Source organism: Stenella coeruleoalba (genome assembly GCF_951394435.1).
Source record: "Stenella coeruleoalba genome assembly, chromosome: 14".
NCBI classification, from domain to species: domain Eukaryota; kingdom Metazoa; phylum Chordata; class Mammalia; order Artiodactyla; family Delphinidae; genus Stenella; species Stenella coeruleoalba.
Window position 1 is genome coordinate 11140859 of NC_137160.1, and position 18948 is coordinate 11159806.

The 18948-nt window shown below is 38.6% G+C and overlaps 1 protein-coding gene across 1 annotated transcript in view; it reads right to left on the reverse strand.

Moving 5' to 3' along the window:
• CDH7 (cadherin 7) overlaps window positions 1–18948 on the reverse strand; it is a 124206-nt gene that overhangs the window by 94753 nt on the left and 10505 nt on the right. The window contains exon 2 of the mRNA XM_079942346.1: window positions 16936–17340. Within this exon, the coding sequence (XP_079798472.1) occupies window positions 16936–17340 (405 nt within the window). The remainder of the gene's footprint in view (window positions 1–16935; window positions 17341–18948) is intronic.

The window sequence follows — 18948 nt, forward strand, 5'->3', positions numbered from 1 at the left end:
AAGGAAAAGAGGGAGAGAGTGAAGAGAGGAAAGGAAAAGGGAAAGGTGAAAATGAAAAGGATTTGGATTGCACATATGCTGTTACGTATTCCCTTCTGATAACATCATCTTTTCAAATACCTAAAAGGTTGACTTGTAAACACAAAATTATTTTTTCATAAGTGAAATAGCTCTAAATTTGTACCAAAAACCACATTCAAGTATATAAAATGCTCAAGGTAAAAACAGTTATCGTATGTACATTTGCATATATTTGCGTGAAATTTATATGCATGGTCAGATTATATTCATGATATTTTAGAGAAAAATATAAATGTTGTTAACCTGATTTCTTATTTAAATTGAAGTTTCTCTTCTCAATTACATTTATCATCTACTAACTGTGGTTGACATAAAACTTAGTACATGTATATAAAATGAAAGGTTGAACAGGGCCAATCTAAAGGGCACTAAGCACCACCATCAAATCTTTGAGTATTCAGTGTCAATTCTCTGATAAAATGGCAATGGTACAGACATAAGACAGAATTAAATTCGAGTTTGGCAGATGTTCCTCTAAAACACTACAGAGACTGTCAATTCCTCCCACTCTATCTCCATCTTGGGCAGTTACTTATCTATATTTTATAGCTCTACGGACTTCCAAAAAGTATTGGGGAGGACCATATGTGGCTCAAGTGGAGACCACAAGTAGTACAACTGAATCAGTGTCAGAGATTTGGGGAGGAAAATCCTCTTATTGGCTTCTCTGCCGAAAGGCCAAGAATAGAAGCAAGACAACTGAGGATGCAAAATCTAAAGACGGATGCATTCTCGATTTTAGGCAAGTGCTAACCTTGACCTTGTGTTTCCCTGACAGCAAGAGCCTTCGTAAGGGTGAGGGGCATAGGGCACAAAACTTAAAGCGGTACTCATTCTCATTCGTGTAAGTTCTGATGGTAGAGAAATATGAAGGATGGCATGTACCTCCGGGGAAAAGAATACACCAGTTTCTCTATGCAGTTTTCTCCCATTTGGGTTTTGTAACTTAGCCCATCATGTTCATGTGATACCGTATGAGTTCAGGGTGATGAGCATTGGAATCAACATGGCACCAGCTCTTGATAAAAATAATAATCCCAGACACTTAGGTAAGCTTAGCATTTTGTTGTAGATCAGCCAGCATGAAGTAAATACAAAGGAAAAGTCATTGACTCCCTGAAAAATACAGATTAAAATAACTAAATGGCTGATGATCAAAGCAGAAAGAAATTTGGGTGAATTTAGTTTCTCTATGCAGACATTGTTACAAAACCAACAAAAGGGGCACTCGTGATATTCTTAGGTACACTTATTTTTTAATATAAGAATATGGTACACTTATGTACCATATTTTTATACACGTGTTTTAAGCTGAATAATAGTTATACTTTGGTGGTCTGTGGGAGCAGGGTATGAATTATTAGAATTCTCACATCATCATGTAGGGGATAAAGTAGGAAGATTACCCCCAAGTTATGGGATCAAACGGCAGTGAAGAGTTTGTGAAGCCAGAATATGTATTCTCTCCACTCAACTAGATACTTCTATTTAGATGGATACATTTGCTCCAAGCTGAAGAGTTTTTCTTTTCACCTAAAGGCAAGCCTTACCGTAGAGACCATGTAATAAGCCTCCTATGAGCTTTTGGGTGGGTTTAGCATTCATTTTATCTGGAAACCTTGAGGATTTTCACGTTCAAATGTATAGAATTTGCCCTTAGACTCATGCAGCTTTCATCTGGATACAGTCAACTGACTTGATTATTTTTATATGTGAAGAAATACTTAGCTACGGAAGCATTTCTTCAGCTTTATATTTGAGAACTGCATTTTAGGAAGTCCCTCTCCCCTTGTACCACACATCCTTTGGATGATTTATTTCAGCATCCTGTCTTTCATTTTATTTATTTTTTTAAAAAGGGAAGATCATCTCCGGCCTTCTTTTTCCCTCTGGCTTTTCTTTAATTATACTGTAGAACACCTGCCTACCTGAATGAATTCCTCTGAGAAGACAATTGCTAGAAGACTAGCAATACTTCCCAATATGTACCCTCTGTGTCCCTCCTTCTGTGTCTAAGTAAGGCTATCAAAATTGCAAAATACTTGGTTTCTCCTTGTTTATCTTTCCAATGACACACATATACCAAAAATACCTGTTTCTACAAATATTAAGTTATATCAAGATGTTCGATCCCCTTTCTTCCCTCAAAATGTCAGAATTCCACTACTCCAAAAATGTTAGGCAAACAGTATTAATTCTCAACAGATGTTTAAATGCTACCATATTTGGAACAAAACTGAATTAATCAAACTCAGTTTCTGAATTCAGAACTTTATGGCATATAGGATGGATAAACCTTAACAAGAGGTTTGAGCCAAACTTCAGACTAAAGGAAGTTCTGACCTCAGGCATAATCTTTAAAAAAGAAAAAAAAGGGAAAGAAAGAAAGAAAGAAAATTAACTGAGAGATTAACAAGCAATCCCATTTGTCTAGCTCCATTAAGCATCACTTTTCTTCAGCAGAATCCTAATGGCATTGGAATCTCTTGCCTCCTGGGAAACTCTCAAAGATGTCATTAGCTTTCTAGATTTGGAAAGTATTTGAGAATAAAACAATCCTGTGTGTGTGTGTGTGTCCTGCCCTTTCTTCAAATCTGTGGTTTGAAAAGCTGTCCTATGGAATTTTAAATCTGATTTGATTCTGAATATGTAAAATTTAAAACAGTAGCCAAATCCTTAAAGTGTTTTTAGGGTATGTATCAAATATTACTCATCAATAATGACCAAGAGAAAGAGACTGTCCAAGTGTACTTCATCAGTAATTACCAAAAAAGAGTATATGTGTTGTAAATTCTGTTCCTAACCTAATATTGTATAAACATAACTAGTAACTGCTTTTCCCATCAAAAGTAACTGTTATTTAAGGTTTAGTATTTTATACATCTCAAAGTATTTTAACAGCTATTGTCTGTTGGAGGTTCGGAGTCCAACTCTGTGGCGATGGGAGATTCGGCACCACCGTCCCTTCATAACAGATGAGCACACAAGGAAAGGAAATTTGAAAGACTTGTCTGTGGTCATGAAATGTGCCAATGTGAGAGATGCTGCTTGGGTTTCTACTTGTTTTCTCCTTAGACTATAGGTTCTTTTGAAACTATGCTTTAAAAAGAAAACACCTAACTCAGGTCAATTATAGAAAGTAGTGACGGAGAGCAAAGTAAAAACATGTATCACTATTAACAATAACAGCTAACCCTTCATGAATGTGTCCTATGAGAGATGAAGTACTTTACATGTTATGTTATTTAGTTCTAACAACTGTATTACATAAGACCTATTATTAAACCCATTTTACAGAGATGAAGCTGACAGAAGCTGAGTACAGTTAACCCTCCAAATCCACAGATTACGCATTCCTGGGGATTCAGCCAACTTCGAGACCCACAGATAAGGAGGGCCAACTGTACTAGGCCATTTTGTATAAGGGACCTGAGCATCCTCAGACTTGAGTATCCTTGGGATGGGGCAGAGGGGGTCTTGGAACCAATCCCCTGCAGATACTGAGGGATGTTATTTCCAAGTAAGTGGTGATGGTGAGGGTCACATTTGGATCTCCTTGCTTTATGAATCTGAGTTAGGATTTCACAAGTAACTAGGCTAAACTCCCTCTCAATGCACTGCCATAATCTACCAATGCATTACCATTTGCACTAGGTAATATATCCAAGGGTGATCATGTAAAATGCAAACTGTCACATAATTTCCAATTCCCTATGAGAAAACAAAACTCTTCCCTCTTATTTTTCTAAAGCCCTTATCTGTGGAGTTTAATCCCCATTTTCTTTTATCCTCTACACGTTTCTTATCAGACAACCAACTGAAATCATGCTGCTATCTTTTGTGTTGAACATTCCAGAAAGCCGCAAAATAACCAATCTCCTTCCCCCCATCCCTTTTCTCTTCATTTATTTCCTTCAGTTGGGTTTACGGCAGGCTTTAAAACAGTGCCAGGGCCATCAGAGGAATTCTGGGGATGGTAAAGTCTGTGACCCCAGGTCATCAGGGTGGGATAACTATCATTCAAAATCCAAACTTGTCTCCTGGGCCCCATGTTTTTCCAGTGGACTAGGCTGTAGCCTCAAAATAGGCTGAGAAACAGCAGTAGCTTCAGACACTCCCAGTACAGCCCTGAGCCGTGTCCAGGGCCCACAGTCTGGCCGATGTGTTACTGATGCAACAGGCTGTCTCTCAGCCTGGAGACCCGTCTATGCCAAAGTATTCAGAGTTCTTAAAATTGCCCTAAATGTACTCTCGAACTTCTTACCGGAACAGTGTTTGGTACTCTAGTTATATAGGCTGTATTTATGCAATGTTTAGAATGACATATTAATAAATAAAGCAATCTATTTAAAAATAAACAAAAAATCTATGGAAAAGGCTCCTTTAACTTTTAAAACCGAAGCAGAATGCTGAGACACCTGAAGGAACGAGTAAGAGAAAGCAAATACCAGCAGTGTGTGCAGGAAGCTTTCAGAATGTGCTGAGGAAGAAGAGAGACTCAGCTCCTCATTTACCATTTTTTTCCTGAGGAAAAAAATATTTGGAGAAATTGGTTTTGGCTTTCCTAGTTAACATTCAATTTTACTCTAGCTTCCTCTTAGCATGTTCACTAGTTATTTTATGATCATATTATTTAGTCCAAACCCTGATTTGTTCCTACACTGTTTTCCTCGAGAGATAATGATAACGCTGTTAACAATAACAGGCCACGCAATCACGTCTTGTGTCAATGGCACAGTTCACATTAAGGGAAACAAAAGTCATGATTTTTCTCTTTTGAACTGATTGGACTGGTTATAAATGATCGAGGTTTAATCCTGATCATCATATTTCAGGACGTTGAGAAACATCGCTGAGTCTGAGGAGAGTTCTGGAAACCGTGTCATAAATGAAATACCTGAGTTAAAGAGTTCTTTAGTCTTTTCAAGCACTCAGTTTAAATGGGGAGAGGGGGTTACCAAGCAGCTGCCTTCAGATATTTTAACAGCTAAATATAATTCAAGTTCCTAAAAGCATGAGTTGTCCCAAAGCTTAATATCATCTCACACCACCACTCACGGCATCCCATGATTTCGTGCTTCCCATGCAATCAACAGCCATCCGTCCTGAACATCCAGGCACGACGCTTGGTCCAGGCACGATGCTTGGGAGTGGACGTGACCCCGTTCCTCACCAAGCTGACTCACTTTTGGAAATACACTCCCTCCCTTTTACACTTTGTTTTATGCTTTCATATTTACCCTATCTTTCTCTTTATGCTCACCGCAGCCTTGTGAGGTTACTGTTGTTCCTATTTTATAAGTGAATGACATGAGAAAAGAAGGTATCTGCTTGAAGTCACACCCTTGTTGAGTGGCGGCCAGTGCGCAAACCCAACTCACGTGACTGTGAATTGTGTGTTTCCACCACACTTCCTGTCCCGACTAAAACACAGACCTGAGGCTGCCTGATCAATCAACCATCGGGGTACTGTACAAGAATTCCTGAATTTAGAAAGAGACTAGAGCAAATGAGCTTTGAAGTTCCAAGCAGATCTACTCTGAAAAAGAATTCAAGTTAAAATAAGAATATATTATTTTTCTTTTTGATGAAAATATTTGATTTGGGGTTGGCCAAAAAGTTCGTTCAGGTTTCCCTTTAGATCTTAGGGAAAAACCTAAACGAACCTTTTGGCCAACCCAATATAAAATTTCGAATTCAGTATTAAGGACATGTGATTTGAAAAAAAAAAAAAAAATCATTATATGTGAAACCGAGCAGGACCCTGTAGGGCTCCTGGGCACAGAAGGCTTTCTGTGTCCCCCATTTCTTGTTTGTAGGAAATAGGCTTCAGCCTCCATGACGTTCCCTGAGCTCCAAAGGACAGGTCCAAACAGTTGCTCATCGGGGAAGGGAGGGGATGCAGAGACAAGGGAGGAACAGTCAAGAAACAATAGTGCAGCCTTGGGGCAGGGGCCTGGATCCCCCTCAAGGGATACACATAACAATTTCTTTGAGCTCTTCTGAAGAAATAAACCCCCCAACAAATGCAAGATGTTAACTACTTGATGAAGCATTCTTCCTTCCAGAGATGTCACAGTTTGATAACCTTGAGAACCACAGAAGCTCATCAAGAGACCACCTGAGGCCAGATTAAAGGAATGAAGGCCCTGCACACACCCAACGCCATAAAACACCTCACCTCACCCCCAGACTGGGACACACAGTTTTGAGGGCATTAGCCTACTGTGTCCCCCTTTGCCTGGCAAAGCAATAAAGCTATTTTCTACATCACCCAAAACTGTGGCTCCGAGATTCTATCTGGCACTGGTGCACAGAGGCCAAGTTTCAGCATCATACGTGATACTGTGTATCTCGTGACCAAAATTACACAAAATACTTTTTCTTTCTTTTTTTTTCTTTTGCTAAATTCCAAGAGAGGTCATTGCTTGAAAAAATAATAAAGAGAGCTACTGCATGACTGTTGAAGCCTCTCACGTAGCTTAAACTCCTCCCCCCACAAAGCTTCCATTTCTCCTACACATTCTCTAGCTCTGGACAGAAAGTTAAAACTCGAGGGCTGTGGAAAACTAGACTTGATCAGTGTGCCCAGAGTTTACAGAAAAATCAAACTTAGACATAAGTCAGAAGCCATAGACAGTGTGATGAGAGTAACATTGAAAAAAAAAATATATATATATATATATAAAACATGATATTAATCATGTGAATATTAGTTCCCTTTTGTTTCTCATCATAAATCCCATTGTGAAATCTTAATTGGATCTGAAACAGAATGCACTTCTTTCTCTGACCCTAACCCTGACTCCTCACTCATTTGTATATATTCTCCATCATCAAGTGTACTCACATTTCCAACAAATGATCTAATCAATGGGAAAAACCAGTCTTGTTTCAGATCATTACACTCCACAACTGCTCTCCCAAATTCACTGAACACAGCGTTATGCCACAGCCAGAAGTCTATTTGCAGGTGTTACAATGATGAACCAAAAAGATACCTTATCCTCTGTAATAAGGCTTGTATTTTTACTTTCAACGTCAAGCTTTGCAATACTATCCCATCATTCGACACGAATCTTTGAAAAAACAATTTTCCAAGGTTGTGTACCTACTCGACAATTCAAGTCACTTTTATTTTAGACATGGCTCTGTTTCTTTATATAGTCCATGTATGATTTTAGCATTACAAATGACCTCTCTCCATGTGCTACAGTCACGTGATTATTTCTCACCTGTTTCTTCAGTAATCACCTTTAACTGTTGATGGCTTCACTTTTCTTAGATAGAATTAGGTTGAATCCCAATGCCTAGAGCTCACCAGTATCTGCTTCTCCTGAATAAGCAAAATGAGTTATAGCCACCTCAACTCAGCTGCTACGATTCAGCTGAGAAAATTACACAAACTGTTAAGGAGAGAGTGTGTGCAATACAGAACTGAGTTTCGCAGATACATTATGAAAAAGAAAATGTCAACTTTCACTTCTTCATTTCAAAGAACCAAGTGCAGAATGTGTAATCTCTCACTCTCCACACAGATTCTGCTTCAGTGTGGACCCTTAAATGACTCACAAATCAGAAAAATCTAATTTAAGTATGGTTTGACTAATTTCACTAGTGATCATCACAAATCTTTCAAACTCACATCTGTTGAACATTATGTATGTGTTGTCCAAATCTTGATTGTGTGTTTTCAGTTAAATACCTTAAAACATGTCAGCATTTTAACGAAGAAGACAAGTAAATACCCTAAGGGAAGCATTCTTATCAGATAATTGTGCACTGTTTACACACACAACTTGCTGGAATGATGTTTATCATTTTGGTTCTTGTAATTACCATTCCTGTAACACAGCCCCATCTTGAGAAATTACTCTTCTGCATTTATCTTACAGAAGACAAGGATTCTAGCTTAACTAGAAATGTAGATGGCCTCCCCATACTACCTTGGTTTTTTCCCCCCAGATCATCTGGGCACTCTGGTATTTGTTGGTGTGGTGACAGGAGAGACAATAATCCCCAGCCTTCTGTTCTGAGAAGACCTAAGGCTGGCTGAGGCCAACATGAGTATTTTCCTGACCATTTCCTTTTCTCTAGCTATTCTTTACTGGAATGTGTTCAGACCTTCTCTTATATTGAAATGTTAAGCCATGAGGTACAAAAGTAAGCTAAGCTGAGGCTTGAGCCTATCTTGCTCCATCTTTCCACACCAGCTCACTAGAGTACTACACTGCAGTGCAGGGCCAACCAGCTACCAATGCTCCTAATCTCTTTAACCCCTTCAGGGATGGGCTAATGGTCTTCCCACTTGTTTGAAGGTGTACTTTTATCAGTGAAAACTCCTTAAGTGTATTATATATTTCATATACCAAAAACTAGAATTTTTTAAAGATGAGATTATTTTTAATTGAAGTCCTAAATATTTTCTTTCTAGACTCTCAACAGTTTGTGATTTTTCCATACCCTATTCTGGAAATTTCTGTTCTAGGGTTCATTTCGAATATTTCTGTGTCCTGGCTTAAATACCATTTTAATCTCTCCATTATCATGCCCTATTATTCTAACTATGTTCAGTTTCCAGATTTATTAAATTTTAGGAAGTAGTATGTAATAATTTGAGAGCCCTTGTAAATATATCTATCCTCTCTTGAACATATGCCATTTTTTTTTTTTTTTTCCTGTACGCGGGCCTCTCACTGTTGTGGCCTCTCCCTTTGTGGAGCACAGGCTCCGGACGCGCAGGCTCAGTGGCCATGGCCCACGGGCCCAGCCGCTCCGCGGCATGTGGGATCCTCCCGGACCGGGGCACGAACCCGTGTCCCCTGCATCGGCAGGCGGACTCTCAACCACTGCGCCACCAGGGAAGCCCGAACATATGCCATTTTAAAGGTAAAGGTTTCAAAAACATATGTTAAGAGGCCTTGATAATAATGCAACTAAATCTGACACTTTGAAGAAAAAATTATTTTTATAGACATAAAACATCTTATTAACATTTTTCCAGAAATTTAGTTTCCAGATTTGCCTTCTAACTCTTCTGGATTATATCTCTAATGACTGTCCCCTTCCTCTACTTACTGTACTTCCAAATGTATCTTTTACCTCATCTCCAATATAAGAACTCCTTCCTAAATCACAAGGCTTTTCTGAAGATTAATCAGTACTGACTGTGAATCAGAAATGTTATAGGCTCTACCAAGAATCATTAAGAGAAATTCTCATTACTAAATCTTTCAAACATTAAATAGAATACTATTCATTATTTAGACTTCAACTCTCTTATGAATATATTAAAATGTAAGACATTCGACTGCATTCTCTTGAGCTACTTCTGACGGTACCTATTATTTTCCAAAGCAATGTTTTATTTATAATCATGAGGGTTAAATATTTGTGGCACACTGTACAGTATAAAACAGTTCTTTATATTTTGTAAGCAATGGGGGAGAAAGCGCTTATTTAAGTATAGATCAGTAGACATCTTCTTGGGATCCTAGACTACAGAGAGCAGTCTTGCATGGTTCAGAAGAAAAAAAAAATCAATTTGTCTGAGACATCCTAAATTGATGTGCTTTTGAGAAACAAGATCAATTACTACATAAAAGTATGGATATTACCTGACAGCATTTTAGATTTAAATTCCATCCACGTTTCAGACAAACCCACAACCTCATCCTAAAAATGGACAGTGGACCTTAATGAATCATTCAATACACATCCCTCAAACCAGCGGTAATATTTATTCGAATCTGTAACGACAGCTTAGATAATTTTATACCTCCCTTCAGGATTTCGACACTTTCAGACATTTTTTCAGCAGAAGAACATGGCAGATACCCCCTTGACCAAGTGATCAAAGTGAACATCAGTATGAATGAGTCCTAGCGACATCCTGTGCCCCCTGCCAAGATGCAGTGAGGAAGGTGCACCACCACTTCTGTGGAATTCTTGCCCAAACTATTGACACATCACCTGACACGTCTACAACAGAAAGAAGCGTGAAAGTAACCCAGATTGTGAGAGACTCTACCAAATTACTAGTCAAGAAGGACAAGAGATGACTTGAGGAGACAAGACAAATGCAAGACGTCATACTGGATTGGCTTCTGCCAGAAAAGCCACTTTACTGTAACAACTGGAAAATTCTGAGTACAACCCCTCGATGAGTAAAGAGTACTATACCAATGTTAATTTCCTAGTTTAAACACTAGGTACAGTCACGTACAATGCTAGCATTCGGAGAAGCTGGGTCCTGGCATGATACGTCGCGACCTATATGTAAGTCTGAAATGATTTCAAAATAGTTTTAAAATTTTACCTATGTGATCTCTATTTTACAGGTGAGAAGATTGTAATTTATTGCGTTTTAGAGCATTGCTCAAAATAATGAGGAACTTGCCAGTATAAGCCAGGGTTTCTGCTTACTGATCTTTCCACTATATAAAGCTTTCCACTATATAAAGCACCCAATAGTTTTAGAAGACTCTGTCCTACTGGGTTTTTTTGGGGTTTTTTGTTTGTTTTGTTTTGCTTTTTTGGCCACGCTGCACGGCATGCGGGATCCCAGTTCCCCCTGCAGTGGAAGGGTGGAGTCTTAAAACACTGGACCGCCAGAGAAGTCCCCTGTCCTAGTTTCTAAGAAGATAATCCCCCCACCTTTTTTTTTTTGTCTCTGATATGGAGACTGAATAAAAGGATCATGAAATCACAGAGGTTTTCCAGGTATCCTCATGAAAGCGTTTGTTCACAGACCCATGAATTAGTGCCTCTGGTTTACCCACCTCCACAGCTGCAGATCAGCTGCAGGACTGACTGTTCTCCATCGCCATCTGGTTACCTGCTTGGCATATCAACCAGACTGAATGTTATGAAAGAGGAGAGTTTATTTTTTTAAACTCTTTTATCTAGCACAGTCCCTAACACAGAGTAGGTATTTAATAAGGATTTGAAGAAGAAGAGAAGGAAGGGGAAGAAAGAAAACACAGGATAGGCTGCACAGCATGCGAAAGATTTTAAGCACATTTATACAAACGACTGTTTCTCTCCAGTGATCACAATCATTATGACAGATAATCAATGTAAATCAGACAAAATGATTAGGATGAAATTTCTCCCACTCTAGTACTCAACTATGTACGCTTAAACCAGCAAAGGCTCAGTGACTGTCCTGCTCATCTAATTCTGTCATTTATCTTGGTGACTTACGGACACCGCTGCAGATTCTGTGACTCCGTATCAATGAGCACAGCATAGAAAGCTGACCCAAAAATTATAGTGCACTTACTATAGAAAGGCCCCGTATCATCCTTTTAGTTGGTATCTTGTCTTTGCACTTAAAAACTCAACATAAATACAACATAAAAACACAACGGGTATAGACTGAATTTAATTTTTCTTTTATGATTTTTGCTTCATCACCAAATGGGTAACAAGTGTGTATAAACACACACATTAAAGAAGACAGCATTTTTAAACGATTTTGGCCAACACAGACACACTATCAGAAAATAGAGCCAATCTAGGCTATCTAGTTTGACTATAATTAGGTTTATAACCGTAAGTCCCTATCCTCCAACTTTTAGTTGTGTAGTAGCACATGTAAAGTACTTGGTAGCTAACTACAACCTTCATTTCTAACCTAAGATAACTTTGAAGAGAAAATAAGCTATATTAAACTGAATTAATGGTAGATGTCTGCATTTTAGTGGCAAAGCCTGATATATTTTATTTTCATTATGGTTTTGAAAGAACATACAAAGACTTGGGGTTGTTGATTTTATGTGAAGAAAATGCATTTACCACTTGATAGTTATACCGGAGTTTTATAAGAGCTAAAATTAGCTGCAAAAAATATTTCTAGGAGTCTGAACTTATTTGCATCCCACAGAGCTTATCCATGTCCAAATTCCTTTTGAAGCCACCAGGAGTTCCACATTTCTACCGGCAAAGTAACAAGAAGATAAAAACAAGGGTGTTCACAATTCACTCTGGTTATAAAAATGTTATGAAAATGGGTTTCCTATGCATACACAAGGAGAACAAACTATTTGCTTTCCTCTAAGACTGGAACCAATTTCAGGTAATCTACATATTTAAGAGGATGCTTTTGCTGTTTTTTTTCCCCCCGAAATCTATAAAATGTAAATTTTACCATGATATAAATGCTCTTCCCTAAGTACTTAATATTGGGGATTATTTTCTTTTTGTGTGTCTAATATGAATTAGCCCCGCTAAGGAACCTCATTTGTAACCCAATTCTTTTAATGCAACCTCCTTTCAAGATGAAAATTTCTTTTCTGGAACACCGAACAAAGCTTTGGTGATCAGGAGACAGAGAATCTCTCGGCGAGAGATATGGCTGAGGTGCAATTAAATGCATCAGAGATGCTCACCAACACTTTCAAGCCAGGCGAAACCGAGAGCAGAGTGAATTCTATACTGCATTCCTGTCTTTGATTTCGACTAGCGCAATAGGCATAAATTCTCCCTGAATGAGGAGGGAAGAACGGGGAGTAGCAGGAAAGGCAAGAGTGATGTTAACAGCTAGAGAAGCAGACTGTGGAAGAGGAAGGAAACACACATTTCAGTGCAAGTGACGGCCTGGAGCACAGCAAACGGCTGGCAGCCCATTATGGGGAGCAGAAATGAAAAACACTTAACACCTGGAACTGAGGCTGGGTGGTTTTGTAGACAAAATTTTTTGTCAGACGGTTAGGGGACATTAAGTGAGAAATGCCAAGGTGAGGAAAAGACTGGACTACAAAAGTACAGTGTGATGCAATCAGATGGCTGGAAACTGCTATTTCCTATGCACTTCGAGAGCCAGGTCAGGGTGATACAAAGTCACAGGGAGAAAAGGATGGCCTCTCCACTTCATTGCCCCTGTAGAGGGACAAGAAAACAGGTACGGCGGCAACTAAGAAATACTTTTAAGGTGCACTATTATTCTTTAAAACAGAGCTCCATACAGCACGGTGACGCTAGTTAAATATATCATACTGCACATTTGAGAAAGTTGCTAGGAGAGTGGATCTTAAAAGTTCTCAACACACAAAAAAAATTGGTAACTATGTAGTGACAGATGTAAATGAAGACTTATCGTGGTCATCATTTCTCAGTTTACACAAATATCAAATCATTGTGTTGTACACCTGAAAATAATATGTCAATTACACCTCAAACAAAAAAAAGAGCTCCATCGGAGTAATGACTAATGACACCTTCCTTATGTCAACACATTGAGACTCCGCAGTTTTTCAACTCCTATTACAAGAAAACGATGGGATGCTAATGATAAAGGTCAGATCCTAACCTAGACCAGAGGTCTGTGCCCTGGAGGCCTCTTGGTGAGGGTTCTAGAAGCACTCCTGGCCCTTTCCAACAGACTGTTCTACTTTGGTCTTGAGTTATCACGTTAAACAAACTCGGTAAATTGGCTAAAATAGTAAGGTCATAAGCTATCTTGGGACCTCTCTATCCTCAATGTCTAAAACACCAAATTTTATTTAAGTGTAGAATAATTTAACTGAACTTGTTGGGCATCAGCCATTAATACGGTCTCCAAATTTGAAGGCTAAAAAAAACCCATTTAGACATGATTTCTCTGACATTTAAGTCCTTGTGTTTAAGGACTGAATCATTTACCCGCTAACCATATTTTTGCCATAGTCTTATCCCATACAAATATAAAGACAAGCTGTATTTCCATTCACATCCAACACAGACCGCTCCTCTAATAAACTGCATTAAGTTTAAAATAATGTCTACTTTCATCTGAAGGATCACAAATATAACACTGGACACAACACAATAGATTATTCACAACCCAGTTAATTTATAATTAAAAGGTCGTGAAATAAATATCATGATGTCTAGATTAACGTATGTTCCAAATATTTTTATCTCATTATTTCTCAGTAAAAACACGAATTACAGACATCATTATTCCCATTTTAAAGATGAGGAAGCTACAGTTTAGTAATAGGCCACTTAACCAAAATCATACAACTAGTAGGAAATGCCTGAGTCAGCAATAAAACTGAAGTCAATTTGATGCACACTGTATGTATCCATTATGTGATTAAATAAAGCCATCAAGTTTACCAAGGTCATCATTTATATTTTCCAAATTACCCAAATAGCTATGTTTTTTCAGGAAGACTCAGAGTGTAGCCATCTAACCAGCATAGTTTATGCATCTGTGAAAAGTAAGGATTAGGTTCCTTCTTTTCTTCCCTTGCTTATCTGCTTATCCATTCTTCCACTCTTCATCTAGAATTTTCTGTTCTCTCAGTCCTGTAAAAACTTCTGGTCATAGCCATTACCTCCCTCAAGGTAAAAAAAGGAAGATATATCTATTGTACATACCCAAGTGATCAAAACTGAAGTCAAAATTATTCCTATAACTCTGCCTATTCAGACCACCAACCTAAAAAAGACTCATCATCTCAAACAACCTAAAGGATTCACGTTCTCAGCCACCTTTTCTCAAGCGAATGTAAATCTCTCCTTTTAAAGCCTTTCATTAGTCTGCTCTATAAATTCTGTTTCCATCTCAAATTATTGTATTGCCCCTTTTCTGTACTTTAATCAATTCAGAGTTTTTTAAAACCTATTTCCATCCTGGGCTTCCCTAGTGGCGCAGTGGTTGGGAGTCTGCCTGCCGATGCAGGGGATGCAGGTTCGTGCCCCGGTCCGGGAAGATCCCACATGCCGCGGAGCGGCTGGGCCCGTGAGCCATGGCCGCTGAGCCTGTGCATCCAGAGCCTGTGCTCTGCAACAGGAGAGGCCACAACAGTGAAAGGCCCGCGTACGGAAAAAAAAAAAAAAAAAAAAAAACCTATTTCCATCCTGAACATTTATACTGTGAAGGACAGTATTGAACTCCTCATATACAGCATTCAAGAGATAAGCACAAACTTGTTTCCTGCCACATAAAATCTGCTAAAAGATTGTCTCTGATTAATTGAAAAGGAGGCACAGAATATGTGCTACCTAATCAAAGAACCACACAACTTCTCTTAGAAAAATAACAACAGCACATAGCCCAGTACCTTCACGTGCATTTGGAATTTAAGTAACCTAGAGTCATGCATTCATAACTTTAAACTGACTTACAGGGATTATTTCGATATAAGCATTTTAAATTGTTATGGTGAAGGGTACAAAATTTAAAATAAGGGTTTTTTTAAATTACACTGATTTCAAAATGTCAACCTCACCCAAGCAACTCCATTTAAAACCAAATTAATGGAAGTATTTTAGTCGCGTTTAGAAAATTGGACACTTGTACAAAAGCGTGATTTCACCTAATAACTACAGATCCTTATGAAGTAGTTGAATTATTATAGACCTGTCCACTAAAAAAAGTTTGATGAATTTCTCAAATTTTCATTAAAAACGAATGAAATTCTGAGCTGGATTCTTAGTCACTAACATTGCATAAGGTTACTGCTTTCACTTGATTTACAAGAAAACGAGAGAGATGGAGAGATTTAATACATGTAAGGTATAAATGACGGTGCTACTGATAACAGTAGAATGGCTATGAAAAGAAATATATACATGCACCAAAAAAACAATTGTGTACATCCTTTCTCAGGGCAGAAAAATGCTACGACCAGGCTAAAAGAATTCCTAATCCACACCCCCAGAAAACTTGAATGTATTCAAATCCTTTTGTTTACAACACAGTATCAGTATTTGTATAAGATAGAGGCTTTCAAAGGAAAACAAGCATATATATAATAAAGATTACCTTGACTTATGTAGATACCTATCAAGAAAAATAGATTTTTCACCCTTACCTAAGGTCTATTCAAATGAAACGATGACCCACGGAATAAATTGCAAAGATTCTTCCTCAACCGTTCACAGTTGAAAATATACTCGGGGAAAAATTCCTCAGTTTGCTGTGCTTCACTTTATCAGGAATAGATGCATAAAACTGACAGTGAAAAGCATACATGCAGACGTATACATGTCTCGCCAACACACTCCACTTAGAAACCCTCCACCAGTGCGCAGAACCAAGTTGAAAAAGCTCAGGAAATCTTCAGACATGAAAATAATCAAACCCGCAACAGACTAGAAAGTGGGAACACAGTACCAGGATGGCCGGGGAAAAGGCCACGCCCCCTGAAGCACCCTTCAGTTCAAAAGGAAGCCCCTGCCCAGATACACAACCAGAAAGAAGCTGTGAAAAAAAAAACTCCATCTGGCTACCAATTGGCCGCCAAATAAATACATCCCAGACTGCCCACTGTTGGTCTAATATCACTTCTCATGGACTTCTGTTCACATTCATTTTTAACCAAAATGTAATTTTAAAAAGCAAATTTTAAAAATCCATTAAAACAAGACTACCACTAAGAAATGTAGGTTTGAACTGCTCGTGATTTAGAAGGAATAGGCACAGTAATTACACTTCGCAATTTTTAACTGCAAGTATCAGAAAAGGATACATAAGCATAAGTTAGTATGAGCATTATTCAACCAGGAACCCCCAGAAAGAAGCTCAAAAAGCAACTGGCTGGAAGAACCCACTACTCTTCATTTATTAGTGAATATTCTTGCTCTCATCTTGGAAATGGCAGCTTTACTAACATGCCACAATCATGGTGAACTAGGCGTCTGTAGGATCCTCACCTGTTCCTAGGAATAAAGCATCACTCCCTAAATTGTGCCTACACGGGATGAATAACACCTGGATTACGGTTTCAGCGTGGCTCATGAATGCCCAAAACCTCGCAATAGTTCGTGTTTTCCACCCCCAAAGCAAAAATTAGCAGTTCTCCATTCAACCATACACATTCACAACAATCATTTGTGACTTCGAAAGGCCAAACGCCCTACCTTTCCTACATAGAGGGGGTCTGAACCCATGTACTCCTCCAGCACAAAGAACTGATTCCACACCCAGCTGCGCTTGGTCCGGGACCTCCCTGATTGGAAATAGGGCTTTGATCTGGACCTTGAGAGTTCTGCTTGACTCATCCCAGAAAAACACAGGAAAAGAGCTATTAGCTGCAGAAAATGGCAGAATTCCACTTTGCCCAACTTCATCTTTTTTTTTCTTTCTTTTTCCTGTGTAAGAAAAAAACCTTGACAAGAGAAAAGGCACAGTTCCAGTTGGCTTAGTAGCTCTTGCCTCCGGCAGGGTGTCAGCTGGGAGTCCAGAGATAATAATTTGTAGAGTGTCCGGTTGGGAGAGGTCACAACTGCTGAATAACCTTCGCCAAAGAATGGTGTAATAGGTACCTACCAGAACAGAGAGAAGAGCTGGTGTCAGAAACCGAAACACACAATAACACTTAATTTCCTTTCATTTACTGACTTACTCTTGATCTTCCCAATATATCATTATTTGTATCATCATTAAAATATGAATCATAAACATAGATATAAAATTGCACAAACTGTTGCCATATTCATAAATGACATAAATACTGATGATGCAGAATTATCCTGATTCCGTAACACAACCTTAACATTTCGTGGCTCTTCTAGTGCATCCTAATTTTGAGCATATGATTTAATACAAATGGAGCAACACATCAGTTAAAAAATCATTTTAATGCTGGCGGTTATTTTTCTTTTCTATTATAGTCAGTTTCATTCGCTGGTATTAGAATATGAAAGCCAAGCAGCTCAGAGCAGTGGTTTAACCAAATGGAAAGGACAGATGCTGGCTTAAACCTCTTCTGTGAAACCGTAAAGAGAAATAAAGAGGTATGAGGTGCTTCAAAACCGGTTGATTGATTCTGAGTCACAGAACACCAGCTGTTTTGACGTGTTCTGATTTGATTGTGATCAGCTGAAAAGCTCAGTGGTTTCCAATTTCTACCCTTCAAACTTATTGTCACGTGTGCTGTGTAGCATGTTCCGTTATTCTATTGCACTGCAGTTATTTGCTACTTTACAAATATTCATTGAACCTCTTGCAGCATGGCTTGTACATAGTAGGGTCTTTCTCCATCAACATGGATGGGGTTGAATTATATTGATCATCAGAGGGCTGAGAAGACTCTATTCGTGAGCCTGATTCACAGTTCTATGCACCCAGGAGGTGCCTTAGCAGCAGCCCAGAGAAAATCTTTTACCCTAAAGTCTAGTTATTTCAGTTACAGAATTCTGATTATGCAAGAGATATACAATCAGTTTACAAAACCAACTTCCCAATACACCCCAAAACACAGAGGAACGAAAATGTATGACAGTGTTCACTTAAATCACTGCACGTTGGTTTATGAATTCATTTGACAACCTATAAATAAATCAACAATGGGATAATTAAGGCGAAGGATTAACACTTTTTTTTTTGAGGAACAGGAGAAAAATCGTTTTAAGAATATGAAGCCACACGATAGCTCCCGACCATGCAGAAAATACACTATCTTTAGGCCAACTTTTCCATCCTTCTACCTTCTCTCCTGTAACAGCAATGTCTGCTACTCGTGAAATGATTTCTGACAGTCAAATTGCTTATGGAAAATGCCATATATAGTACAAGGTGAAATGTACTAAACGTGTTAAAATAGTCCACACAACTGGAAGAAACAGGTTGCATGTACTCTGAGTTCTATTCAAATGAACATATTCCTGTTAAAGATACCTCTGTAAAGCTGTGAAATTCCAAAGGACATTCCAGAATAACCCACGTAAAGCTAACTGATGTGCTCTGAGAACCCCCAGAAAGGATAAACTATTACTGGAGCATATTAACTGCAGTCTGTGCACTGAACACCGTCTCCTAGAATCCAGATCTCCCCTCTGATGATCAAAAATGAATTTGGTCCATTTAGAAATCACTCTAGAAGGGCGAGTTGTTCTACCCTTAGAATTATAAGACGTAACTTGGGGTCATCG